The sequence below is a fragment of the Lepidochelys kempii genome, chromosome 10 (genome assembly GCF_965140265.1).
Source record: "Lepidochelys kempii isolate rLepKem1 chromosome 10, rLepKem1.hap2, whole genome shotgun sequence".
In the NCBI taxonomy this organism is placed as follows: Eukaryota; Metazoa; Chordata; order Testudines; family Cheloniidae; genus Lepidochelys; species Lepidochelys kempii.
In genome coordinates this window covers 7188115-7215440 of record NC_133265.1, presented here as the reverse complement: position 1 = coordinate 7215440, position 27326 = coordinate 7188115, and the positions used below count along the sequence as shown (strand labels likewise).

The 27326-nt window shown below is 49.5% G+C and overlaps 3 protein-coding genes across 6 annotated transcripts in view; 2 read left to right on the top strand and 1 right to left on the bottom strand.

Moving 5' to 3' along the window:
• SMCR8 (SMCR8-C9orf72 complex subunit) overlaps window positions 1–6368 on the top strand; it is a 12059-nt gene extending 5691 nt beyond the window's left edge. Inside the window, exon 2 of the mRNA XM_073361798.1 lies at window positions 843–6368. Within this exon, the coding sequence (XP_073217899.1) occupies window positions 843–1296 (454 nt within the window). The 3' untranslated portion in view covers window positions 1297–6368. The remainder of the gene's footprint in view (window positions 1–842) is intronic.
• On the top strand, window positions 1666–27326 carry LOC140918112 (chemerin-like receptor 1). Of its 3 annotated transcripts, none has more exons than XM_073361806.1 (2): window positions 1666–1712; window positions 24513–27326. In XM_073361806.1, the coding sequence occupies exon 2, from the start codon at window positions 24527–24529 to the stop codon at window positions 25610–25612; it is 1086 nt and encodes a 361-aa protein (XP_073217907.1). In that variant the 5' UTR covers window positions 1666–1712; window positions 24513–24526; the 3' UTR covers window positions 25613–27326. The 3 variants fall into 3 exon arrangements, with proteins under 3 accessions (XP_073217907.1, XP_073217905.1, XP_073217904.1); XM_073361804.1 differs by lacking the exon at window positions 1666–1712 and adding an exon at window positions 21465–21693; XM_073361803.1 differs by lacking the exon at window positions 1666–1712 and adding an exon at window positions 21465–22792.
• Window positions 6226–21309, bottom strand: SHMT1 (serine hydroxymethyltransferase 1). 2 transcript variants are annotated; one of them, XM_073361800.1, is made up of 12 exons: window positions 21161–21309; window positions 18285–18420; window positions 17001–17146; window positions 16479–16594; window positions 16076–16236; window positions 14564–14645; window positions 13655–13867; window positions 12570–12686; window positions 11171–11293; window positions 10448–10564; window positions 8209–8319; window positions 6226–7544 (listed from the first exon to the last, which is right to left on the bottom strand). In XM_073361800.1, the coding sequence occupies exons 2-12, from the start codon at window positions 18384–18386 to the stop codon at window positions 7372–7374; spliced, it is 1461 nt and encodes a 486-aa protein (XP_073217901.1). In that variant the 5' UTR covers window positions 18387–18420; window positions 21161–21309; the 3' UTR covers window positions 6226–7371. The 2 variants fall into 2 exon arrangements, with proteins under 2 accessions (XP_073217901.1, XP_073217900.1); XM_073361799.1 differs by having other exon boundaries at window positions 21189–21298.

The window sequence follows — 27326 nt, the reverse complement described above, 5'->3', positions numbered from 1 at the left end:
ACAGCTGGACCCCTCTGATGAGCCCCACACCCCACTGAGCCCCAACCAGCTGCACCTGGACCGCCACCCCATCAAGCCCCACTCCGCCAGCACCCAGACCCCCCCGTCGAGCCCCAACCACCTTCACCCGGATCCCCTGCAGAGTCCCAATTGCCCCTGCACCCGGAACCCCACAATGAGCCCCTGTGCATCCAGATCTCCCACGGAGCCACCTGCACCCAGACTGCCCCACATAGAAACCGCTCACCCCACACCTGGATCCCCCCCACTAAACCTCTCCACACTTGGATCCTGCTGGGCTGAGCCTGCCCACCCACAACAGGTGCGCCTGGCACAGAGGGGCAGGGCCCCGAGATGTTTCTGGGGCAGGCCCAGCCCTTGCACTGTATCAGGGTCAGGTGCAGCCTCACGGCCAAGTCCTTATACTGCGGGAGGTGGGGGCTTCAGGGTGATCTCCCACGTCAGTGCAGCCAGTGGCATGTGCTCCCCACTGCCATGCTGGAGCCACATTTATTTATTGACAAATACAATTTACAGAATTTTAAAATATTGTACACATCATTTTTTTTTTGGTGCAGAATTTTTAATTTTTTGGCGCAGAATTCCCACAGGAGTATTTCAGTGTAAGCCAAGGTTCACTGTGGACACCTTTAAAGGCTCCTCTACGTTCGATCTCTGCTACCAAATCCGAGTGACAAGTTTACTCTTAAAGATGATTGTGCTGTAGTTCATGAAACCTTTCAATCTAGTTTGTACAAACATCGTGTCTTTGTATCATCTGTCAGTGTTTCACAGCTTCCCTTGTGTTCCTTAGTATGCTGTATCTCTCTTCTCTTTTGCAGAGTGGTTTCCCCTGCTGGTGTTAATATGCTGCACTCCTTGAGTCGATACAGCCGGTACATCAGCATTCTGGATGCAGACAGTAAGACTCTACGCTGCCCCCTTTATAAAGGAACCCTGGTGCCCATGCTTGCTGATCACCGCACTCAGATCAAACGAGGCAGCACCTACTATATGCACGTCCAAAGTATTCTAACTCAGCTGTGTTCTAAGGCCTTCCTGTATGCCTTCTGCCATCACTTGCACCTTCCCATCAACGAGACAGAAACAGAGGAATCCATTGTGTCTCGCAGGATGAACTTTCTGAAACTTCATCTGGGACTTGTGAATGAAGATGTCAAAGTGGTACAGTACCTAGCAGAGCTGCTGAAATTGCAGTACATTCAGGAACCTGTCAGGGGTATTAACCCTGTGCTCAGATATGACTACGTTCCCAGCTTTTTGTACAAAATTTAGTATCATCTGGGCTGCCCTTCTATGGACTCTGATTTTGATGAAGATCATCTGTGCTTGACTTGGCTATTTACAAATAACTGATATATCGGGAAGAATGCAAAGCAGTCAACATATTTGCAAGCAAGAGTCTGCTGTGTAGAAAACATTGTGTCTGAAGGAACCTGATTTCTGTGAGACTCCCAGCAGCTGAGAACTGGATGTGTTGTACCCCAGCAAAGAAACGAGATCTAAAAATATTGGCCACTCCATCTTTATATGTTAAAGGGACACTGTCAACTTTTAAAAACCTTACTGAGAACACCATTCCTTTCATGTTCATGACGCAGTGAGGGTGGGAGAAGTCGGCTATCCTTGTGGGGTGACATCTGACGAGTAGTGTCCAGTCCCCTCAGTGCATGGTAACTTGTATGTTCAAGGTAAAACTTTGCATTTTCCTGGCGACATCAGCGTTGCTAGTGCATAGACAGGAGTAAAGTATGAGCCCTGGGGGTTTCGACTGTTTTATATATACAGCAAAATGCATTTGCCCAAGTGTGGGGGTGATATTGATCTCTATATATTAAAGCTTCCAAGCATGATGGAGGCTAAAAATTACCCGCCCACATGAAATAATTTACAGTGCCCCTTTGCATTGTCTGTGCTCGTTAATGGTTCATGGAATTGATTGTTGCTGAGCCTATGAGCTAGAGATCGAAGCATGTATTCTTCTGTTGACTTCTCAGCTTTGCTGGAAGACGAAAAGGTGTAAGGAGTCCTTCTGTGTCTTCAGACTGCACGGAGGCTCCCCCTTCGGTGCGAATGTAGAGCACTGTGCCTTGTTAATTTGCAGCATACTCTTTTCTTGATGACCTGGGGATGGGGAAGGAGACCTACAAGTCTTTAAAGCTTGCTAAGACTTTGCAGCACTGCTGTGGTGTAACCTTGAAGGAAATATGCTAGTTGAATAGCAATAAGGGCCCCTGTTGGTTGGTCTCTCAGAGTTTAGAGAACGAATAGTGCAACTCATCTGAAGCTGCACGCAAAGGGAGGGATGGGGACAAGGAGCCTCTTAGGGCAGGCACTCAGAAGAGATCTGGAATGAATGTTTTATCTTTTGTAGTTTTGTGTCGGGGGCTAGATTTGCATTGGATAGGAAAATGAGTGTAGGCGTGGCGGCAGCAAGTGCTGCTGCTGGCTCTGTCTCACCACTCCAAGTTTATTTATTTTTAACGCCATGCCTTTGCAACTTCTCTACTACCTCTCCCATAGCATCCATTGGGTAGTTCTGGATGCCGCATGCAGTACTGCATTTCACTGAGCCTATTTGTTGGATATTGAGGACTTTCAAAGCTCCACCCACATTGCAAACTGTGCCAGAACCTTCATATTGCTTTTATGGTGGGTGCTGAAGGATTCATGCTCTGCTTTCGTCATGCATCTCTTCCATTGCCACCCCTTGGCTAGAGAGTACCTCAGTACATCCAATGCCAGCCCCCCAAGTTCTTTTACGTGAGAGAAAAGTCTTGGTGGAAAAGATCCCCTTGGTTTTATTTCTTTTTAGCACTGTTCTCATCTGATTCGGGGGGAACATAAGTTTTACTAGAGTAGCTGAAGTGTGTGTGTGTGTGTGTATTTTTTAAACCTCTGTCTAATGTGATTATGTGAGACAGTGCTGAAATTGAATGTATATTTCTCTAATGTACCAGAGGAAGCTGCAATGCAGAGTGTTGGGTTTGTTAGTGTATTTTAGATTCCATTGAAACTTGACGCGATGGCTGCGCTATTATGTAACATGCATCCCAAACAAAGAGAGGCTCCTTAGGGACATATTGCACTGAATGTTCCTAGCATCCATAGTGCTGTAACACTGACTCCTCGTCACACACAGAAACGTCTTTGAGGCTGTACTGAAGCAGGCCAGGGGGAAGCAATGGGGAGGGACGACTGTTTTAAGTGTTACTATCACAACTGATGGCTTACAGTGAGACCAGGTCAAACAGGAAATAGTGAGTTACCACAGGCTCACTAAAGTTGGCGGTTACTTGTGATTTTTAGCATGCCGTCAGGAGCCAGTGCAAAGTAGCCTTTTGCTGAAGGGTTGAGCAGTGTATGCATGTGTCACGTCAGCTTTACATGTTTCTGCACACCACACTGAAGAATTGTTTGCACATTTGAAAAGCGTGTTTAAAGAACTTCTCTTTTTCAGATTCTAAATGTGACTGCCTGTATGCAGCTACTGCATGTGAACTGGGTCTGCTAAGTGAAAGCTATTTTTATGCTTGTATAAAAACACTGTAATGTACTAGGTGACTGAAGCCACTGCTTGTTAAATCAAGGATGTGTCTTAATAACCTTAAGCCTAGACAAGATTCCAAGTAGAAAAAGAACAGCTGGGATCTTAAGTGAATAATGCAGGTAATATGATTGTCTTAACCTCTCTGCCTATTAATTGACCGAGTGGAAATATATTCATCTCAAGACCGCATCTTTGTACTGAAAAATAACCTGACGCTAATCGGGAGTGAGGAGGGTAAGACATACTTAAGTCCTGGGAGACTTTTGTCTCTCCCTAGCTGACAGCTCAGAGCAGTGGAGCAGGACTGGTGATGATTGCAGGATACAATATTATGGGACTTTCTAGTTACAGCAGCCTTCATCTGTACTTTGTTTAATCAGACTCCTAAGGTGGTGAATGAAGATTCTCATTTTTCTCTATGTGCAAAACTGCATCGGGGTCTAATGTTCTGCAAGGTGGGGTTAGCAACAGTTGGGCTTCCACCAGTCTCGCTCCTCTGAGCTACCTATCGCAATGCAATTCTTCTTAATTTCAGAATCTTCCCCCACTTTGGGGGTGATCCTGGACCATTTGACCGGCCCCTTTTGTTCCTGATTAAGAGAGACCCCTATGCTACACGCAACTTTTATTTGTTTTAACGTTGAGCGAGCAGTGCAGATAAACACACTTCAGGAAACAGAGGCTGTTCCACTGAAAGTAGGTAGGCACAGCTGGAGTGGATCTTAAACCTGAATTGGTAGATCCTTGTTGCTTGTGATTCCTTTTTCCTTTCATCCACAGTGAGGGGGAAAGCCTACGGAAGCCTGAACTGGCTGACGGTGGTTGGAAAGTTGAGACAACTCTTAGAAGTTGCCTCTCTTGATTGAAAACTTTCAAAGTCTATGGACTTACCGTATTGTAAGAATCCTTGCTTAGGCACTTTAAGACTTTACCTGGTCCTTAACCATGTTGCCTCAATATCTTCAGCTATCAGGAACCATTCGTTAATTAGGACCGTAATACTAATGGTCCCCACTGCTGATCCTGACATGCATGTTAGTAACTGGTTTACGCTGCAAAGGCCAAGGTAAGACACCAGTGCCTATTGAGAGTCGGCCACACTCTTTAGACCGGGCGTGGTACCAGACCCTGCTGGCTAGTGGCTGCTGCTGTACATTACTAAATGAGGTCTCTCCCTCTGAAAGCCTGCAGACCCAGTGTCGTATTGTGTTTCTGTGAGTGCCACCAGCATGCACCCCACGACACGTTGCATGGCTGGCTGTGGGTCCACTTCCTATTTTTGTGTTGTCTGTGTCAGGGAGACGTGGTTTGTAAGCCCCACATGAGAATTCATCAGAGCAAAGGTCTCCCGTGGCCTTCCATGACTAGCCAGGACAGCAGGTTGCAATTACTGTCCTCTAACTTCCCATGTTTGAAGATGTATTGTTGGCTTGCACTCTTAATTACCCTAGCCTCATGCTTTCAGATACAACAATTAGGATGGTCAGCCATACGGAGGGAGGTGATGTTAATTCTCTACCAGCTCTGTTTCTCCGAGAATAGTGCTCAGATTTACCTTAAGCCAGTAGCAATCATTTCTAAGCAGCTCAAGAGCTGTTTTGCCTTTAAACTAGAAGAGGGAAGCTCTGCCTGTGCTATGGCAATAGTAATAGATCACTTTTTAAGGGGTTGGACATGTGGCTGGGGTTTGAAAGCCTGTAGGACTGACTGAGGACTGTGCATTGCATGATGTTCTCAGTTTTCATTAGGCAGCGGACTCGGTGTGGTCAGAAAGCCTGATTGTGCAAGATACTGAGTGCCCAACTCATGTTCAGACTCAGTGCCTGGGAGCTTTGGGCCCCAAATGGATGGCAGGGGGCTGCTGTTGGGTTACAGCAGTTACAAAAGCCAACCGTCCCAGTGAAAAGCTAGAACAAGTGTTAGAACTGGAAATTCAGTGAGCTGTGAAGGAGGCTGGTCCTGAAATACAGAGCTCCTGTAGTCCACTGGACCCCGAGTGATTAGTGCTACGCAAGGGCTTATGTTGGCATAGCTTCGTCTCAGGGGTGTGAAAAATTACTTGGTCGACAGAAGAATTCTTCCGTCGACCTAGCTACTGCCTCTCAGGGAGGTAGATTAGCTACAGCAATGGGAGAACCCCTCCCATTTGAGTAGTGTCTACATTGAATCACTATAGCTTTGCCACTGTAGTGTCTTAAGTGTAGACATAGCCTTAGCCAGCCAGCGACAGAGAAAAGACTGGACTGCCAAGACGTTTTAAAATGAGAGCCTAGAACCTGCTACCATAGCTTGAGAAATCATAAACCTATTACATACTGGTTGCTGAGAGATGCATTTTAGCTGGAAGGCAGAAGCACAGGGTATCTGGCCTCTGGGCAGGGTAGGTCAGTAGATGAATGGGGCTGGGCTAAGACCTGCCTTTGAGAGCGGTGAGTAGGCTGTGATGAATTCTCGTCTTATTTTAAAGCATCATATCTTATTACTGCATGTCAAGTTCCTTGTCTGTACCTGGGTACAGAGCACCTGCATCAATAGCTAGACCGAGTGTCACCTGGAAGAAATCCAAGCTGCATATTGTAATGTGTGTAGTGATGTAGGTGTGGCTGCACAAGAGCTTAACCGATGTTAACACCAAATGAATCGTAGGAGAAATGTACTTTTAAAAAAATTATTTATTTGGGTTCAGATATTTTTGAAATTCAGAAAAAGTTGGTTGTATTTTTTAAAGCTTATTCTTGTCATACATTGTGGTTACATTCTAATCTGACTGTGCTTATTAAAAAATGGTCCTAACAAAGCTTTGGGCTCAGATGTTTGAAAAACTGACTGGACGTGGTAGCTTGAAATATTGAAAACGTTGATGAATAGGAGAAGTCTGTGGTGTGTGCTTTGGAGCCATAAAAGCACCAGAAATGTGTTTCTTTCAGTAGCTCAGTCTTGCAAAACTGCACCTGGACTAGTATGTTTGCCAATCATGATTACAATGGAGACTTGCTTGTCAGAGTTTTTCTCTCATGGAGAGGGGGATTGTGGAAGGCTGAATTAGCTATTCTGAAACTAGCAAGACATATTTTAAGGTAGTAAAGTCTGATGCTTTCCTACTGCAACCTTTAAATACAAAATGTGACTGTATGTTAAGTGGCTCCCATGGGAAATCTGAATATAACAGCTTATGTTGCTGAGACTCTCTTTAAAATATAGCATAGATCCCTGGCTCAGAGCAATGCCTGTTCATGCATTCCATTAATCAGTAGTTTGGAAGTATGCTAGCTATAAGTTGAGCATCTGCAGCCCCCCTTGACTCCAGTGGGAGGTGGGGATGCATCAGCACCTTTTGCAGATCTGTCAGAAATTGGACTTTAGAGCTATCCTGTTTGTCCTCATTACAAAAGCAGCTGATTTATTAAATATCAGGTGCCAATTTCAATCCTTTGAAAAGGGTTAAGTGCTGCACCGTTCACAGTTACTAGAAAAGGACCCCTTTCCTAAAGGGAGGCTTACCAGCCCCTTGGTCGTGCCCACAAGTGTGGGGCAGCGCCCTACAGGGGTAGCCTAGGGGGAGAGGCGGGTAAAAAATTAAACTTTTTTAACAGCCATCTGCCTTGTGGGAACAAATCACAAAGAGGAGGAGAGAGGAGGTTAACGGAAGTGGGGGCGGGGGGAGTGACATTTCTCTTAGTTCTCTTGGCTTGTCAGATGGCAACAGATGCTTTCCTAGTGGATGTGGATGCACCGCAATCCCAGTTTGCTTCCCCAGAGCTCTCTGGTAGCTCTGGATTGGGTGCAGCTGCTGCCTTGTTTTAAAGGACAGGCAGGCCAGGGAGTGGGAAGGCAGCAGCAAAGGTCTCCACCTCCTCTTTCAGAGACTTGAGACCCGCCTGGTACTTCCCATCGCTCACCAGCCTCTCCTTGAATTCCTTCAGCGTCGCTTTGGGGCTCATGTCGTTCTGAATCCTCAGCGTCAGCTCTATCCCTGTGTGGACAATTGGTTAATGCTGCCAGAGGGCGGCTCAGACTGACAGTCGTTCCCTCCCTGTAGCCCACGGAACGCAAACCCGTTAGCTCTCCAGCCCCTGCCATTGGAGGGTAAACTGGGTCTGAATGCATGGCGCAGGCTGTATCCTGCTCCCATAAAGCTCTGCCAGCCCTGCTGCCGTGCACCATGCTGGTGGGCTGAAGACACCTTCTTCTAGCAAATGCAACTGGGAGGAGTCAGGAGGACGCTGGGCCTAGCCTGCATGGGATCCGCTGCTCTCAGTGGAAGTGTGGTTGTTCCCACCACAGGGTGACGCCCAGAGAGCAGGCCTGAGTGCATCACAGCAGCCACCATTAGTGCCAGGTTACTACAGGCCCAAAGGGGAGTCTGTGGCACCAACCGTTCGGAAAGCTCCTTGGAGTTGGAAAATGGGCAAGTTAGATTAGGAGTGGACACAGCACAGGGACTGGCCAGGATCCTTCAGTTCAGTAGAGCCACACTGAAATCTAGTGTTCACCCAGGGCGTGGTCCAACTCCCAGTGTAATCAGCAGAGTCCCAAGAGGAGCTGGCTTAGGCCTCTACAGCAGAAACCTTTGCTCTGGAACCTGCTGGAGCCACAGCTCCTCCTTGCTCAGCCAAGCGCAGCAGCCTCAGCCTTACCTTTGTGGATGAAATGAGCTACTTTTTGGAAGTCCTCTTCCCGGAATCCCCGGGAGGTCAAAGCTGGTGTCCCAAGCCTCAGGCCGCTTGGGCGCAAGGCACTCTTGTCACCTGTGTCAAAAGGACTCTGTCAGGAGAACCATGCTCCCACAAGCACTACTGGAAGGAGCAAGCTTAGTCCCATGACCAGTGGTCTTAGCTGGAGTTATTTCGGGGGGAGAGGCAGGAGGGTGGGATCCTTCATCTTAGAGCTCTCTCTGGCTTAGTTTGGGGTTTTCCACATGCGCCTCTCTGCCCAGCTCTCATAAGGAGGCTGCATGGCGAAACAGGAAAGCCACTGGCCTCTAGGTTTACAGCCCCAAGATTTGGCCGTGACCTTGCCAATTGCCTGGAAGCAACAGTGAAGAGGTACATTTAACTGTCGTTGGGTTGGTGGGAACAGCAAGCCAGGTCCTGATCAGCCAGTGCCAATTTCCTTTCAGCCCCAGCATGAACCAGAGCTTAAGAAGGAAAGGAAGAGCAGCCCCCATGCTCCCCACGGGAAATGTCTCCAGCCAGCAAGGCCGTGAGGTGAGTCTCCCCGCTGCATTCTAAGACTTGCTGTCAGCAGCATGGAGGCTGGGAGAGAAGCCTGCCCCTGCTTCCAGCCTACAAAGCTCCTGCACCTACAGGCTTCCCCCAATCCCACTGGTTTGACACACTGATCAGACATGGAGAGAGCAAGAGCACCTGCTTAAATAGTACATGGTTATCTAGTCCCTTTTATACAGGCAGCTCCAGCATGGAAATGCAGCCACTTCAGGGGTGGAGTGTAGCGCAATGCAGTGGAGGGCAGAGGGGTAATTGGGGTGAGGTCAGCAGGCAAACAAGTACTCTAATATGGGATTGTCTGCAGAGGAGCTAGGCATGTGCTGGTTTAATGCCCCCCTGGCACATGCACCAGAGAACTTAGAGTAAAGCCTAAATTACCCCTGCCGGGTGTGGAACTTGAGGGGCCGGGTGTTTCCAAGGTCAGGAGGCAGAGAAGAAGAGTTGAATTCAGCTTCCTGAACTGGTCCTAGGCATGGAACTGCGGCACGGTCTGCGGCCACAGACCAAACGCATCAGTGTGAAGCTGGTTCATCCAGAAATTAAGGCTGCGATTCTGTCATGGAGACTGTGGAAAGTCACGGATTCCAAGACTTTTCACGACCTCTGCAGGTGCAGCTGACCCCAGGACCCTCCCTGGGGCCAGCCACTGCTTGGGCGGCCCCAGGGATGGCCTGAGCAGCGGCCGGTACAGCCGTCCCCAGGGACGGCCTGAGCAGCCACGGTCCAGGGGCAGCCAGGGCAGCAATCGCGGGGAATGCCCAAGCATGTCCTGGGGGCAGCCCTGAGGGCTGTCGGGAGAGCAGTCCCTAGGTGACTTGGAGCAACGGGCCAGCAGGGGCAGTCAGCCCCCACCCCTAGAGCAGGGGCCACCCAGAACAGCAGGGCCCCAGGAGCAGAGGTTTAGTCATCATGGGTATTTATAGTAAAAGTCACTGGCTGTGAATGTTTATTACCAGTGACCTGTCCATGACTTTTACTAAAAGTACCCAGGACTAAATCTTAGCTTTACCAACAATACTTCAGAGTAAATCTACCCAAAGTGCTTACCAGAGAACAAGCCCACAAGTGAGAACCCCAAGGGCACAGGGAGGTGAGGGGTTAACGCTGGGAAAGGAAAACCTAGTCATGCTGAAGAAACATTCCCCGGTGCTGTCCTTGGTGGGTCTCCAGCCTTCAGCAGAACACACAGAGAACAGAGCCACCGGCCCCTTTTCAGTCCTTACGCTGTAGGAAACCTTCTTGCCTGCCTCAGACCTTCCTCCTCTTGGGATCTTACCCCAGAGCAGAGATCTGGCCCCGCCACCAAGGGCAGGTTTCTCAAGTGAGAGGAGGTTTGTCTGGCTTGACCCTACCTCTTCCTTCAATGAAGTCTCTTCCCCTCACTGATTAAAACAGTTCTAAGTGTGGCCACTCGGGGGCCAAACACAGCTTGCCAAGCCAGCAACACTCAATTGTCAGCCAAGACGCTCAGATCTGCAGCCCTAAAGATAAGGCTCCTAAATCTGTCTTTTGGCACTTAGCAAAGTGGCCCCGTTTCCCCAGGGATCCTGAGCAACCCCAGCTCTCTGGGTGCTGCCCTGAAGCAGGCTGCAACCTGTGTGAAACTACAAACTTGGCTAAGCAGTCAGTTGAGAGAGGACCTCCTCACCAGGACAGGTGTTCTTGTTACAGGCGATGGAACAGACTTCCAGCACCCGCTCAGCCCTCCCGCCATCTGTCCCTCTGTTGCGCAGGTCCACGAGGATCAAGTGGTTGTCAGACCCACCTGGGAGAGGAATACAAGGACGTGAAATGGACACAATCTAGTGCGTTGGAAGTCAAGGCGCTGAGGCTGGGATATTGAAAGTTAAGCGCTTAGGCTCAGTCCTACTCCCACTGACCATTGCCGTTACAACCACAATGCTGCCCGGGACTGCGGGGAGCAAGAGTTGGGCCACAGGGTGGTGGAGCAGCCTGCCATGGGGCAGGGAAGTGCTCCAGCACAGGGAGGGCTAGGAGAACAGGAACTATCCGGAGTCTAAAGGAAACAGGCCTAGTAGCTAATGTGTCCTCCTTATTGGCTTGAGGTTTGCTGCTGTGTCTATGGCTCGGGCCACAACAACGTATTAGACGCCTGTATCATTTCTGCGTGCCAAGCTCTGCGCTCAAACTCTCCCCAGATGGGTGGCCGGAGGAAGATCTCCCTGCACTTGTATCCTAAAAGGCTGTGTTATAACAGAGCTCCGGCCCTTTCTATAACCATCCCAATCCAGCCTGAGCTGGAGTCAGCGGGAGTCTGTGGCCTTCACTAGGGTTGGGATCGGGCCCTAGGCAACAGAAACGGCCTCATTTTCAGGAGGAAATGCAGTGGATGCCTAGTAGTTGTCCTTACCAGTGACGACATGGTAGCCCAGTGCGATCATAGTGGCAGACAGTGCCTGGCAGTTTGCGACAACCTGCCGTTGATAGGCTTTGAATTCCGGGGTCATGGCTTGCTTCAAAGTGACAGCGATTCCTGGGCAGAAAGGAAAAGCGTTACGTCTCTATGCTAGCATCAAGAAGCCAGGCTGCTCCGTGCCTGGGCTCAGCAGTGACCTGGAGCATTGACAACGAAACCCTGGCCTGGAAAGCTGAGGAACGATCCTTCCCAAGTCAGGCCTAGAATAACGGCTAGAAGGCTTTAAAGACACAGCAATGCAATGTCCCAGAGCTGTTCTTCGCCACACAAAGCGCCTGTTGGCCGTCAGTGCTGCACAGTCCACGTTTACGCTAGCTGTGTCTTACGAGGAGTTCTAGTGAGAGGCACAAGGGCTTGTGAACCCCACGGTGGAATTTAATTCCATTATACAGCTGCCAAAATCTCACTAGCTTTCAGTGGTCTGATGGGTCAGTCACGGGCCCACTGCCGGGGGATGTTTCTACAGTGGGATTTCAGATTTCTCCAGCGCAGTGGCCAGAGGGTTCGAATGTGTGGTATCTTTCCCCCACCTCAGCATTGAATACCAAGACGTGGATCTGGACTCTCCCAATTGAAGGAAAATCACCTGCTGCCTATTTCTATCAATAGGGAGAGGAATGTGGGAATCCACAGAGAAAAAGCTGCTCTTGCTAATTAACAGGAGGGGTTCGGCCAGGGGAGAAGGGTTCCAGCCAGAGGATGATACTCTGCTGTTCTTCAGTGCTGGCTATCAGAGGATCTCAAAGCTCGCTGCAAACTGACTAATCCTCCCTCCCTCTGAACTGTGGGACCATGGTACAGCTGAGGAAAGAGGCAGAGAGGAATCTGACCCAGAATGACAGGAAGTCCGGGCTCCCCACTCTCATGCTGAGGCCTGCCTATGGAAGTAAGGTCAGCCCTGGGTTGCCAGCCCTTGACCTTCATATCCCCATGCACTACCAGCAGCCTTGATCACCTTCAATACTGGAGTTTTAGCTCCCAGATGGTACAAGGTAAGAGGCAGTACTAGAGACCAGCAGAATATTGGGCAGCAGGGCGGCTCCAAACTCTTGTCTGGGTGCTGGTCCCAGGGGGGCTGTAAACTCATCCTTAACACTTCATCCATGGGACCCTGCACTGGGCCCTGCCTCCCCAGCTTGTGTGACCCGGCTGGGACTCCCACATGGAGCCAAATATCCCTTTGGCCATCAGCTGCAGGGAGCACTGTTAAGCAAAAAGTGCATTTTCTCCTGCTTCAAGCCCTGCAACTTTGGCTGGAACTAGAAACCCCCCGGCCCTGCGTGGTGGTGCAGCGCTAAAGTTCAGCCACTGAGCAGCCCTCCGGGGCCCCTACCTGCAATGGCATGGTTGTGAGGCCCTCCCTGAAGCCCTGGGAAGACGGCCTGGTTGATGGGGCTTTCCAGGTTGTATGGAATTTCCTTGCCAGTCTTGGGATCCACGCTGCGAGCTCCTAGGAGGGAAGGGGGATGGTCACTGTCTATGGGGCCTAACTCACTCGTTGTTCTTCATGCGACTTCCCCCATGTTCTATACCTGGGTGGGTTTAATCAGTCTCGTTTTAACTCTGTCGTGGCTGGAGTCAGGACAGCACAACACTGCGCCCCAGCAGTGTGCTTGGAGCTGTGCAGAGCCTGCTATGGCCTGTGGAACTTGCAAACTCAAAGCGCACCAGAATAGGTGGGCACCAGCTTGGTGGTAGGCAGGAGTGGGAGAGGAGGGTGGTGGGCTTGGCAGAAGGAGTGAGCTGAGGAGGGATTTGAATGAGGAAAGGTGAATGTGTAACCCACTCTTTGGTGCTCTGGCCCCTTTAAGGGGTGACGGGGGCCACAGCCTGAGGCTGATGAGCCTGCGACAGCCTTGCCGGACGAAGGTAGATCTTTTAGCTCAGGCAATAGAGGCTCAAGCCTTAAAATCCACAGCCCCCGGTTCAATCCTTGCTGCCCCTGACCCAGCCCCATACAGGGAACTGAGCTGGCCTAGGCAGGGAGGGCCAGGCAGGGGGCAACATGGAAGAGATCTCAAGGGAATGGCAAACTGGGATTCATTGGCAAAGCCAGGCTCAGGGTGGAGGGAAGAGAGAGCAGAGAGGGAAGCCTGGCTGGGCAGAGCCGAGGAACCCAGACTGAGAAGCTTTGCGAGAGGGTGATGATAAATCTGTCCAGCTCCACCCTGGGAGCATCACTAACCACATGCAGCCTGGGACTTCGTTAAATCCGTTTGGGGATCTAATACAGCAATGGGAAGGACAAGCCCTTTTTCCCGTTCTCTGAAAGCTGCAAGCTTTGCTTCCATGGTTCCTGCCAGCCAGAGGGAAGAGGCACCAGCCTTGGCTCCTATTCCGCACTAGCTCAAAGGTCCCCAATGGCCCACCCGGCCCAGCCCGGAGCCTTTCATCCTCTGCTCGCTCCATGGCCCAAACCTTTCCTATAGAAGATCATGCCGGCCCGGCAGCCTCTCAGCGTCTTGTGAGTCGTGGTCGACACAACATCACAGTGTTCAAATGGTGACGGCACCACACCGGCTGCCACCAAGCCGCTGATGTGGGCCATGTCGGCCAGGAGGTAAGCTCCGTTCTCATCCGCGATCTTCCTCATGCGGGCGTAGTCCAGGTTACGCGAGTAACAGCTGACGCCTAGGCCAGGAGAAAACACCAGCCTCAGGGTGTGTCTACTGTGTGATTGACACCCCTGAGTTAGTTCTAATGGAGCTAACTTATGCATCAGTAATGGCGTAGCTGCGGCAGCATGGCTGTACAACCCACCCAAAGCCTGGGTAATTAGTCAGGCAGCTCTCCTAGCACAAGACCACACGGAGGAAATATTTCGAAGTCCAGGAGCCAGACCATGGCGGGGCCCAGGATTTGGCTGTAAGAGGCCAGGGTGAGACAAGTGGCAGGAAAAGCCTGACTGCCCATTAGGGAGAGACAGACACTGGGTCACCAACATAGCAGCTGCTGAACTGCCCCTCAGAGTCCTTGGGCTCACTGATCCAAACCAGTGCATCCCTGCGGAGGAGAGGGGTGAGTGGCTTGCTGGTGGCCACGCAATGCACTGGTGGTGGCAGAATACAGGAATCCTGATTCCTAGTCCCCTCTTCTAACTACAAGGCCCCCTCCCCAAGTCGCCGCAGTATCAGGACAGAGGCAGCTCGGAACATAAGGCAGGATGCTGCGTGTTTGCTGAAATTTGCCACACTGCTCCCGAGTGTCTAGCCAGTGACTAAGCCCTGTGGCTGGGATCTTTCAATAGCCTAGAGGAAAGGATTTTGAACAGATTCTACCTGCTGCCCAGAGCCTCCGACAGCTGCTTTTCCTTCCCCAGCCGCTTACCTGCTATGATCAACTTTGGGTGGAATAAACGGGCGTTCTCCTCCAGCTGGTCGTAGTCGATATAGCCAGTGTTGGGACTGACCTGGTAAGGGAGCAACAAGAAGAGACATGAAGGGTAAGCACCATGTGATGTCTCTCTAGCCTTAGAGGAGAGACCGCTACATCTCGCTCTGCAGCACTGCCCACCCCAGCTCTCCCGTGAAGCCCTCGTAGAGTTAAAGGGTTAATGACGGTGGCTCCATGACAGGTCTGCAGTGGCTATTCCCTGCTCCCTGGGGTTGTCAGAGAATCTCCTGCTTGGCTTTCTGCACAGCCATGGTCTCATCTCCCTGGCATCCTCCATTAAAGAACCACAGGTCGAGTCAGCTGTTGGACCCCGTGACTTCACCCAGCAAGTCGTTACCAAGTGCGGGAGGGAGCAACTGGCCCCCATCTGTTCTCTGAGAACACAGAGCCCAAGGTCAGTCATTAATAGCCTAGTAACTATTACTATTTGTTACTGAACAGTAACAAAATGGGCATTCAGGCTCAATATGGCAGCCCTAATACCACACCAGCTAGAGAATTTGCCATGTTTAATAAGAGGGAACCTTTACAGAGCGGGTCAAAGACGTTAACACAGTTTGGGAACCAACCTGTGAAAGGTAAATATCACTGTTCCCATTTGATAGGGAAACTGAGGTATTGAAGTGACTAACCCAGGGTCACCCACTGAATCGCTGGCGGAGCTGGCAACAGAAATCAGATCTCTTGAGTCCTGGGCGGAGGCTCAGCTCACACAGCCCTTGTGATTGGAATATAAATGTGAGCTTAGCAAGATCCTGGCTAATTCGTACTTCCACCCAGGTGAGTGCTGGTTTCATCAGGGGCTCCATCTCTGCTGAAATAATCCTGCAGTCATTGCTGATGCAGCTCCAACTCACTGAGGAAGCTACTGGGAGAAGTTTGGGCAATTGCAGCAGAAGTTTTCACCCATGTCAGCTGGGTTCTTAGTGCAAACACTGGCTTAACCCACCCATCAGAGTCTGGCCCAGCTTCTGTTCTATTTCCGCTTTGGGACAATGGCCACAGAGTTGGAACGCTGCATGCCTCCTTCCTCCAACTTGAGACCGGAGCCCTATTCAGGGCTCAGTAGAGCTGGCACACGCTGGATAGGCCATTAGAGCTCTGGAGGGTTAAGGCCCTGAGCTAATGTCTATCAAAGCCAATAGAAAGACACGTATCCCGTCCCCCCCCCCCCCCGCTCACCTTCAATGGGCCCTGGATCAGGCCCTGAGTGTTCGTGCTGTGGCCCATCAGCCTCCAGCATCACCATTTGTCTTAGGAAGACTATTTAACCCTTCGGTATCCACCATCATAGCACACCCTCTCTTTGCTAATACGGGGCACACTAAGAAATCCCAGTACCTCAGGCAGAGCATGAAGCCAGCGTAAGTCGCTTGCATGGAAGAGGGGTGACAATTGCTGGCCTCCACTGATCTCCCCACAATCAGCCGGGTGGCGTCCCCTTACCTTGTAGGGCATGGATTCAAAGAAGATTGAGGTAGCTGAGATTTTCTTCTTGTCCGTCATGAAGCCATGTGTCAGGTGCCCCCCATCAGGCAAGTCCAGACCCATGATCCTGCCATGGGGCTCCACCAGGGCCGTGTACACCGCAAAGTTAGCGGGGGAGCCTACAACGAAAGGCAGCCCCCTGAGCACACAGAGTACTTGGTACCGCTGGTCTCGGAGGTGGGGGGGGGGGGAAGAGTCCGGGCTGTGACCTTGGGAAGGGGTTTTTAAAGCAGTCCCCTCTGTTGAGCACTCACACTTCTACCCAGTCCAGGGAGAGATGACTGAGTTAGGGAATGCAGGGGTCCCAATGGCTCTGCCATCCCCTTTCTCCTACTCCCAGGGAGGATCTGGGCTTTGTTACCTGAGTATGGCTGGACATTGACCCCCCATTTCTGCGGGTCCAGCCTGTAAGCCTCCAGAGCTCTCTTCTGGCAGAGGATCTCCAGCTCATCCACAAACTCTGTCCCGCCGTAGTACCTACGACACGGACGAGAAAAGCAGGAGTCTTACCACATCAGCGATGCCACAAGTTTCCATCCCCAATGCCAGTGGCAGAGTAAGAGCTAACCAGACCCCTCTTCCCTCTCCCAGGGGTCTGTGGAAGATCCGCCTGATGCTCCTCAGGCTCGGCAGTGACAGTCCTAGCAGGAACCGCGGGAAGCTGCAGGGCGACAGCCCACATTGGCCTCACTCTACAAGGAGCGAAGTGCAGTGCGTCTGTTCCTGCCTTGGGAAAGGAACAATTTACAGCCGGTGGCTGCTTGGACCCGTAATGGAGCAGCAATCACTTCCTCGAGGACAGTGAGCCAAGCCAGGGAGGGTTGGACTTTCTCCCACCCACAGAGAACACCCTTTGGATGTGAATCTCCCCCACATTCCACACCTCTGTCCTGGGTACCCTTCCGAGTATTTATTGTTCATGCAGGAGCCCAAGGCCTCCAGAACCGCTCGACTTGCGAAGTTCTCAGACGCAATCAGCTCCAACCCAAGCCTCTGGCGCTGCTTCTCTTTCTTGATGAGGTCGTACACCTTTAAGAGAGAAGAAGCCCCATCCTTATCAGTTCTGTACAGAGCATCAGATGCTGGGAGGCACTCTCTCTAAGGCAAAAAAGCAACAGATGGTAGAATGGAAAAATACAGACACATCCCGCCATGGACAAGGGAGGCAAGAATCCTTTCTCCTGTGGCTCTGAACTTGGAACCCTGGACTCAGTTCTGGGCATCATTCTATCAGAAAGATACTGACAAACTGGAGCGAGTGCAGAGAAGAGCAAGGAGAGACCCGGGGAGGGAGGCTGACTCTCTGCAGTTAAAAATAGAACTTGGCTAGGGGAATGTAGACAAGGCGGAGACAAATCTACAAATACTGGAAAGATGTAAATATGCAGGATCGGGAGAAGTTATTTAGGGCGGTGCCAGGGGGAATAACCTAGGCCTAACACGATGAAATTAAGGACACATTAGCCTGCATGTTAGATGTTTCCCAAAAATGAGCACTTAGAGGAACATGTAAATTGAACAGAGCAAGGCACTATGGCAGTGAAAATTGGCTGGAAGAAAGAAACAGACAACGTAACAGCTCATCTAAATTTCTAATGGCTATAGATCGCCCCTTCTCGTTTGCTCCATTGTCATGTAACAATGTGCTAGATGCAAGGGCCACAGCTATGCTCATTTCCATATAAATAATATCCGATCCCACAGAGGAAAGAGACCCTGGGCCTGAGAAATCTGGGATGAGACACTGAATAGACCTATTATGTGGCACAGCTATAGGCCACCATGTGGGAGTGTTGGGTTTTGAGGGACCTTCAGACTCACGGCAGCAGGGGCTGGGAACACCATGGAGGTGATGCTCCCAGACACTGGTGAGGAGAGCTACCAAGCATTCTCCTTTGCCACCCCCCTTGGGGCTGCAGCATGTGGCAGAGGGAATGGGAAATGAGGTGAGTGGAGGCAAGTGGCAACCCAGGACTGGATGACCAAACTTGGACTGACCTGCCATCCCGAGTCATTGCCTCAGGAAGATCAACATCCCTTTGGCTGCATGGGTCCCAGAGCTGGGAGGATGAATCAAGATCTCCTGCTGCGATTGCTTGGGTTTCCCCTCGGCCAAAACACACGCAACCCTTTCCCCACCACAAAAACTGGAAAAAAGCCTTCTCACCTCTGGGTCACTGGCATCAAGTGGCTCCACGACCATCTTGTTATGGGACACCCAGAGTTCAGCACTGGGGAGCTCTCCATTGACATTGGTTAAGTGAGCCATGCCGGGGGCGGTTGCTTGCTTGGTGTAACGTGGTCTGAAAACGAACAGAGTGGGTCAGTTTGTAGAGCACTGTTAAAAACAGCCACCCACCAGAGGTGAACGCTCCCTGTAGCACTCCTGTATTGTTTTTAAATAGATTCCTTCCCAGGCTGTGATCTGATCCAGTTTGCAGCCTGCAGTGAATTAAGTTTTATAAATTATAAGACCCAGTAAATCTATGAATACAGGGCCTGATCCAAATCCATGGAAAGAAAGTATTTCAGTGCGGTTTGGACCAAGCTGATAATGAAAACCCTACAATTCTTAGAGACCCCATCCATTTAAAATCTAGTCCTTTTTTTTTTTCTTTTTAAAGTGTGTCATTTCAGGACTATCCCTGCCCCTGCCAATTGCTGTGGTTCTACAATCACTTTATTTTAGCTGTTTTTTCTTTCGCTTGTCCCTGGGTCAGAGATCCACACATACAACCGGGGAAACTGTTGACCTGACTCTACACAGGAAATAGCAAAACTGGGCATTTGCCAGCACTCGGTGTGATTAAAATCACACTGAAGAGAGAAAAGCATTGTTTTTCCTCCAAACTCTTAGTTCTAGAAATTTTAAGAACTACTTGTAACAGTAGTTAGTAAAAACATTTTTGGACAGAGGTATGTTGTTTTTTAATAGCTGCTCTACTTAAAGGGACAGTCTGCTTGATACATACAAGAGATATTAAATTCAGCATGTCTGATAAATGTCTCTGGCACCCTTATTTACAAGTAGCATCTTGCGTGCAGGAGTAGTCCCATATGAGACCACAGGATTTCTCATATGAGCAAGGCCCTGATCAATATGAATACAGGTTGCAGAGCAGGTCGAAGGCCCAGAGCATGTGCTGCGCTTCTCAAGCTATCTGATGTGGGGGACTGGCAGTTTTTTTTTCCAATGTGTGCACAGACTGGCAGCCAATGGCTCGTGGACCAGCACCGGTCTGTGGACCACCACTTTGAGTAGCACTTTGGAACACTGGATCCATGCCAAGCTCCATATTTACAGTAAACATGACAATCAGGCCTGACAATGCAAAAAGCTAAGCATCCACTAATCGAAGTCCATCACTGTGACTTCTATGGAGATCATAAGCTAACAAGCATAAACTCTCAACGAGTCATGAAGGGACAGAACAGCCTCTGTCTTAGTCAAAAACAAAAACTCCTTTTAAACATTAACTCCTCAAGGCTAGTGAAAGGTCATGTACAGCTAATTAGGCAATCGCATTTGTTTGCTCATGCCAAATAACTAAAGTCCATTTGGAAATCTGTCTGCCCTGGCTTGGAAAGGAACAGCTGGTTAGAAGAGCTCCTCCCCCCTGCAATTCTAAATGTACCTTCATTTCCCCATGAATCTGCTGTTACCTCTTTGTGGCACTGTAAATTCTGCATATCAGAAATGCTGAATTGCAAAAATGGAGTCAGAATGAGATGTTGCTTAGAGTGGAAAAGTAGGATTGGCCATTCCATCCTGGCTGATATCCCAGCTCCTGCCAGACCAGATCATCATTAATGAATAAATAAGCTCTTGTATAGCATTTTTCACTGGTATATCCTCAAGTACTTTACAGAAGGTGGGTGGACAAGTACTGTTCTCTCCACTTCACCGATGGGGAAACCAAGGTTAAGCAAATTGCCAAAATTCACAAAGAAAGTGGCAGAAATGGAAGCCGGTGTACAGAATTGAGTGTCTCCCTCCCTCCCATTCTAGGGCCCTAACCACTGGACCATGCTATCTGTTAAGAGCTTATCATTTATTCAGTGCTATACAGGAAACAAGATACAGTCCCTGATCCAAGGATCATATCTGACCCACCGGTCCATCAGATCCTGTATCTCAACTTTGGCAGTAGCCAACACCTGATGCTTCAGGAAAAGCACTATGTAGTTCACTTTGTGCCCTTCAGCTAGCGTCTGTGTTATACATTTTGGCTGGAGACAGCTACCATTCAAATTATAAAATATTACAATCAGTAAAATAATTATAATTTTCCTATGCATCTGCAGTAGGCCTCAGAGAAAAGATTGTTTTAGATAGAAGGGGAGTATAGAAACTATTTCCTCCCACTTCAAGAACTTTAACTACTTTCAGTCACTGATTTAAGAGGAAATTTAGATTGCATTTGAAACCCACTTTCCCAACAACCCCAGATCTGTGTGTCCTGCTGCAAAAGAGGGAGGAAATCACTTTCCGTCTCAACAGTGATTTTGCTTCAGCCTCTGCTATGTTACCTCCAACTTCAGTTCTGCCACCCCAGCCAGCGAGGTGCTAGGGGCATACAAGAGACAGGCAGGCATTCTGTAATGGGTTACCTAGGGAGGTGGTGGAATCTCCATCCTTAGAGGTTTTTAAGACCCGGCTTGATAAAGCCCTGGCTGGGATGATTTAGTTGGTGTTGGCCTTGCTTTGAGCTGGGGGTTGGACTAGATCCTGAGGTCCCTTCCAACCCTGATATTTTATGATTCTAGGGATCCCCAAAATAGTAGCATCAAGATCCTGGCTCCAACTTCCTGTTGCTTTCCCAGCCCCCAATGCAAAAGGCAGAGGCAGCTGCTGCTAAACTCCTTTCAGCTCAGCTCAGCCCAGCCAAGGCACAAAGCCCATACCGTTCAGCAGATGGGGCGAGAGACAGCGCCCCCCCCCCCCCCAACCCACGTGCTGGAGCTAAAGCTAACTGAGGTCGCCCCCGGCAGAAATTTACCCGGATCCCAGTGAACCTGGCCCAGGGGCTACTCTAGACTTACAGCCCCGACGGGAACCCACCGCCCTTACCAGGCTCCCGGCGCGCCGGGGGCGGCAGCAGACTCGATCCACTCGCACCTAGGGCAGCCCCGGGACTGGAACGTTCAGACTCGCCCCGCCTCGCTCGAGCTGCCGCCGGTCCCCGCGCATGGAACCCTCGGAATCGCCTCAACCAATCGGAGGCACGAGTGCGATCCGTCCCGCCCTCTGCCCCACGCTATTGGCCCAGGCCGAGCTCGCCGGCCAGCTGGGTCTTACCTGTCCCGGAGCAGCACGTGGGTGGGAGGGAGGACGAGGGGCCCGATGCCCAGCGGGAGGGGAGCATGGCCGCCGGCAGGAGCGGGGGAAATCCGCCCCCGGAGGGAGGCAAGGGGGGGTCTCCCACCAGCTGCCAGGAGCGGGCTGAGGAAGGGAGAGCGCTTTGCCTCTGGGGGCCTGGCTCACACCCAGAGCTCTTTACTATCCGGGTCCTCGCAGTGCATGGCTTCGCCTTCCCCCCAGTAGGCACCTGCGTTACTGCAACGGTGACCCACTGGTGAGTGTTTGTTACAGACTCCCCCTCCCCTGTGCCAGTCCACAGAGACTAGGAGTCATTACAGCCAGAGCTGGCGCTAGGCATAAGCAGGCTAAGCAACTGCTTAGGGCCCTGAGCAGCTCAAGCACCTGCCCCCCACCTCCTATTAATTATTAGTATGTGGGGTGGGGGGATATGCTCGTTTAGGGCCCCCAGTGGGCTCGGATCGGCACTGCACAGCCCAGGTGCAATGGTTGCTCTGTAGCTCAGGCTGCAGTTGCACAGGCTGTATAGCTGTGCAGGTCAATGGTTCAGTCCCCAGTGTATCAGCCAAGAGGGAAGCGGACACACAACATTAAGGATGTAATTTTGAATTAATGACTCCTAGAAGGGGGCACAACTTCTGCAGGCGCCCGTGCGCCTCACATGGCAGAGGACAGAGCGAGATCGAAAGCAGTAAGAGCAGGTTCCCTCCTGTTCTCAGTACAAATTAAAAAGCCAGGAGAAAAAACTTCCCCTGATGTGGACTTCCCCTGATGTGGAAAACTTCTTCAGCACTCAGGGGCAATCTTACCCCGGGACAGGAATAGACACTGAGGATCAACCCCCAAATACAATGTGAAGCCTCATTCTGGGCAGATTGTGCTCACCTCAGAGGGTCTCTCAAGGCATCTGTCCCTTTGTGATCCTCTTGGGGAATTCTCTTTGACTTGTGATCCTAATACAATAGTGAATTTGGGCCACATGTCCCCAGCATTACAGCTTCCACTTGGGATGGGGTTGGGTCACTTGGCACATTTTCACAGCTGCACCTTTGAGACGTCTTTCATTCTGCCAACCACAGTGATTGCTTAGGACAACATCTCAGGACAGGCTATGGCCAGAGATGCCAACGGGTTAAATTCTACTCCCTGTAAATTGAGGAACAAGAGGTTGGAATAAATGATACCCCGTAAATTCCCCATGAATTCAGGCCATGGAAAGACCAAACAAGCGAACCTGAATCATTCTCAGAGCCACTCACTGTCTCAGAAGCTTCTTGACCATAAGCCCAGCGGCTGCACTGCTCGCTGTGCCCAGAAGCTGAGAGCAGAGAAGCGGTGAGAAGCATACAGCAGCGGTGAGTGCTCCCAAGTGAATCCGAGTGCCAGGAATTAAATGGGGGTGAGAGGCCGTGAAAAAAGCAGGAGGTGGCTGGGACTTCAAAGGGGGATTTGCTTGTAAATGGGAGAAAATCTGTCCTACTAGATTATAATAAATTATTATACTTAAAATGTATCCCAAAAGGCACTTTGCTGAAACAGAATTCAATCATAAAGCACCAGGTAACAGCAAGTTGGCAACAGAAAGTTGGCAACTGTGCTTGGAGGGAAATAGAGACTTTTTGTGTGTGGCTTTCTTCTTTTTTGCTACTTTCAGAGTAGCAGCCGTGTTAGTCTGTATTCGCAAAAAGAACAGGAGGACTTGTGGCACCTTAGAGACTAACCAATTTATTTGAGCATAAGCTTTCGTGAGCTACAGCTCACTTCATCGGACGCATTCAATGGCTGAACTGTTGCCAACTGTGTCCACATATCTATTCAGGGGACATCATCATAGGGCCTAATCACATCAGCCACGCTATCAGAGGCTCGTTCACCTGCACATCTACCAATGTGATATGTGCCAGCAATGCCCCTCTGCCATGTACATTGGTCAAACTGGACAGTCTCTACGTAAAAGAATAAATGGACACAAATCAGACGTCAAGAATTGTAACATTCAAAAACCAGTTGGAGAACAGTCCACTCTCTTTGGTCACTCGATTACAGACCTAAAAGTTGCAATTCTTCAACAAAAAAACTTCAAAAACAGACTCCAACGACAGACTGCTGAATTGGAATTAATTTGCAAACTGGATACAATTAACTTAGGCTTGAATAGAGACTGGGAGTGGATGTGTCATTACACAAAGTAAAACTATTTTCCCATGTTTATTCCCCCCCTTCACCCCCCTACGCCCCCCCCCGCTGTTCCTCAGACTTTCTTGTCAACTGCTGGAAATGGCCCACCTTGATTATCACTACAAAAGGTTCTCCCCCCTCCCCCCCTTCTCTCCTGTTGGTAATAGCTCACCTTAAGTGATCACTCTCTTGTTACAGTGTGTATTGTGACACCCATTGTTTCATGTTCTCTGTGTATATAAATCTCCCCACTGTATTTTCCACTGAATGCATCCGATGAAGTGAGCTGTAGCTCACAAAAGCTTATGCTCAAATAAATTTGTTAGTCTCTAAGGTGCCAAGAGTCCTCCTTTTCTTTTTTCTGTTAGAGGAGAAAAGCATCCCGGTGCGATTCTCCCTGTGAGTTGGGTATTGTGCTTTCTAGGCATTCTGGAGTCTTTGCATCAATTATTTTTGTCTTGACGGATTTCAGAGTTTCCATTTATAGTAGTGGGACTCTGAGGTGCTCCAAAGGCGGCTGGGCTTACGCCTGAATATCTTACTTTAACTGCTGGACAAAATCAGGCACCAGATACAGGGCTCATTTAGGACCAGTTTCCGCCCTCTAATATTCACACACAGCTCTTCCCTACGCCTAGCTGTGGCACTGTCTTGCTGGGATCTGGGCCAAGGTACTCAAATGCCTTATGCCTCACTTTCCCCATCTGTAACGTAGGTCTGCCTTTGTAAACTGTTGTTGAGAATCTCAGATGAAAAGCTCTAGATAAGCATTGTCAATACTAAATGTTAGTTATTTCCCAGATTCAGGGTCTGATGGGTTGTTGGTGCGCTGTTGTTGGCAAAGATTCTCACCTTTGCAAATGTGATGCAAATACTAGCAGAAGTGTGCTTGTCTAGTTTCAGGAGCCCAGATGGTGATGGAGAACATCTCTTCCTCTTCACTGTTCTCGACCAGCTCCACCACTCAGCATGAAAACTCCACTGTGTCCAGTTACTTCTCTGGCCTCCAAAAGAGCATGCATATCCTTTCCATGGTGGTCTACAGCATTGCGTGTCTGCTGGGGGTGACAGGCAATGGCCTTGTCATCTGGATCGCTGGCTTCAAGATGAAGAAGACAGTTAATGCCGTGTGGTTTCTAAACCTGGCTGTTGCCGATTTCATCTTCACCTTTTTTCTGCCCTTCAGCATTGCCTACACTGCCCTGGGCTTTCACTGGCCATTTGGGAAGCTCCTGTGCAAATTGAACAGCACCATTGCCTTCCTCAATATGTTTGCTAGCGTCTTCCTCCTAATGGTGATCAGCATAGACCGATGCATTTCGGTGATCTGTCCTGTGTGGTCTCGTAACCACCGGACACCAAAGTTGGCTTCCAACATTGCCCTGGTCACATGGGTCCTAGCCTTCATCATCAGCTCTCCGTATCTTGTTTTTCGAGACACTGCTACTAATTCGAAGAACGTTACCAGCTGTTACAATAACTTTGCCCTGTCTGATGACTATAAATCTGAGGAGACACGGCGGCTGTGGAAAATGAGGCACAAAGCTATGATCGTAACCAGATTCTTATGTGGGTTCCTCATCCCCTTCACTGTGATCCTCGTCTGCTACAGCATCATTGTTGTCAGGATGAAAAGGAGCCATCTAGCCAGATCCACTAAGCCTTTCAGGATCATTGTTGCTGTCACAGTGTCGTTTTTCCTCTGCTATTTTCCGTACCATGTCTTCTGCTTGCTTGAAATGTCTAAAAACTCTTCCAATCAGGAGCTGAAAATGGCCCTTTACATAGGGATCCCCTTGGTTTCCAGTCTTGCCTTCTTCAACAGCTGTATCAACCCCATCCTCTATGTCTTTGTGGGGCAGGACTTCAAGGAGAAGTTCCGACAGTCCATTCTCTCTGCCTTCGAGGGGGCCTTCAGTGAGGACTCCATCCTGAACACCCTGGCCAGCAAGAGAAAATCCAGAGCCACTTCTGAAGCAGAAATTCCAGGGGTTTAATCAGTAGCTAATGGCCCAAATTTTAGTGTTAAGTTACAGGAGACCCAGTTCTGTCCTCTGCCAGTGCAGTTCCTGTGGATTTCAATCAGAGTCGTATTGTGTCACTGAAGGCAGAAATGGGCTCTGGGTGATAAAGAAGTGTGATTTGCTCCAGTTTGGATGTGCAAAACCCAGGGTGACTTACACACCAAGGAGGTGAAACAGCTGGATGGAGTGGGGCTGTAGAATGAAAAGCAACTGACAGAGGGTTGTTAAATAAAGTAACAATTCCCTGCCATGTACACTTTACACTCTCCTATTTGTTGCTTTTCCTGCTATTTCCACCTTTTTCATTTCCCTCAGTGTAAGTCGCACTCATTTTGACACACCCACGGAGGACCAGATCAGTGCAAATTACTCTGTTTGTGCCATTCTGCTCATTTTTAACTTGAAACATAAGCACTGAATGTGGCCCAGAGAATTTAATGCCAGCCGGGTTAAACCCAGTCTGCAGTTGGCCCGTTATTTCGAGATGTAGCTTGTCTGTTTTATTGCCCTGCCTTGACTGATACCCGCTGCAGCGTTCCCTTGGAAAAAACCTAATATGTGCTTAGCAAAATGTGTTCCCCAATATCCATGTTTAAAATATTAAGATGCCATTTCAGATTTCCTTTACTAGCAGTCAAACCGTACCAGTAATCAGTTCAGCGTTGCTCACCTTCTGTATAAACATCCAGCACCTGAAGAGCAAACCCTTTAGGCCTAATGGCTTGTGCACTACGTTATTTTGTTGATCCGCTGACAGGTCTCCCGGCACCTTCCTTATCTTTCTAGGGTTCCCCATAAAGAAGTATTAGGATCCTCTCCACAGTGACTCATTTAACAAATGTCTTCTATTCAGGGTAACCTCAGGGGTGACCTTGTGGATTCTGATGCAACACACCCAGGGCCAAACCCCACTTATATTTACAGCTGTGTAGCCTCATTGACTTCACCTGACTTCCATCAGGTGGCAGGAGCATAGCTGTAGCAGTTGCCATGTGTGCTGCAAACTGCTCTTTGCAGAGGTTCCAAAATGCTTGAGCACCACTAAATGGTAACATGGTGCATTGCTGCTCCTATATATATATATATATGTGCACACACAAGAGGAGAAAGGGGGAAGCTATTCTGATAAATCCTGATTACAAATAAGTTAGACCAGCAGATGTGCAGATCCTTTTTCATGTCTGGTGCACTGGTCCTAGTGAACGAGAGGCTTAGGAGAAAATAACCTGCTCAGCAAAAAGGTGGCTGGAAGACACTGTAGGATCCACAAGGGTTATTGATCCTCTTCACATTGTGTCCTTATCCTCGTTGATGCTATTGTGTATGGGGCTTGCTCCAAAATGTACTGAAGTCGATAGAAAGGCTTCCCTTGCCTTCAGTGGGTGTAATGACAGCATAACTTTACTCCCAGGAGTAATCCCTTTTGAGTTAATGGGACAACTCATGTGAGTAAGGTGATGTGTTTTTGCAGGATCAGGACTCTAGGTAGTAAAACTATATAATTTTCCTCCCACTATATACTGGGACATGGACTAATAGCTGCGCCCTGTTACTCAAGTTTGATATAAAATACACATTTTTCTGACTGGCAGCTCTCAATGTTGGACATTTTACTGTCTCTCAAATAGCTGAGACCTGACAGTTTGTACTTCACGTAATGAATGTTAAAAATCAATAAAAACATTTC

Bases quoted from the DNA above. Each gene is read 5' to 3' on its own strand.
- SHMT1 (XM_073361800.1), bottom strand. From the start codon at position 18,386: ATGGCTCACTTAACCAATGTCAATGGAGAGCTCCCCAGTGCTGAACTC. The intron at 17,147-18,284 runs GTGAGAAGGCTT...TCTCTCTTAAAG, and splicing joins TTGATGCCAGTGACCCAGAG to GTGTACGACCTCATCAAGAA. The intron at 16,595-17,000 runs GTGTGGAATGTG...TCCGTGTCGTAG, and splicing joins GAAGGGTACCCAGGACAGAG to GTACTACGGCGGGACAGAGT.
- LOC140918112 (XM_073361806.1), top strand. From the start codon at position 24,527: ATGGTGATGGAGAACATCTCTTCCTCTTCACTGTTCTCGACCAGCTCC.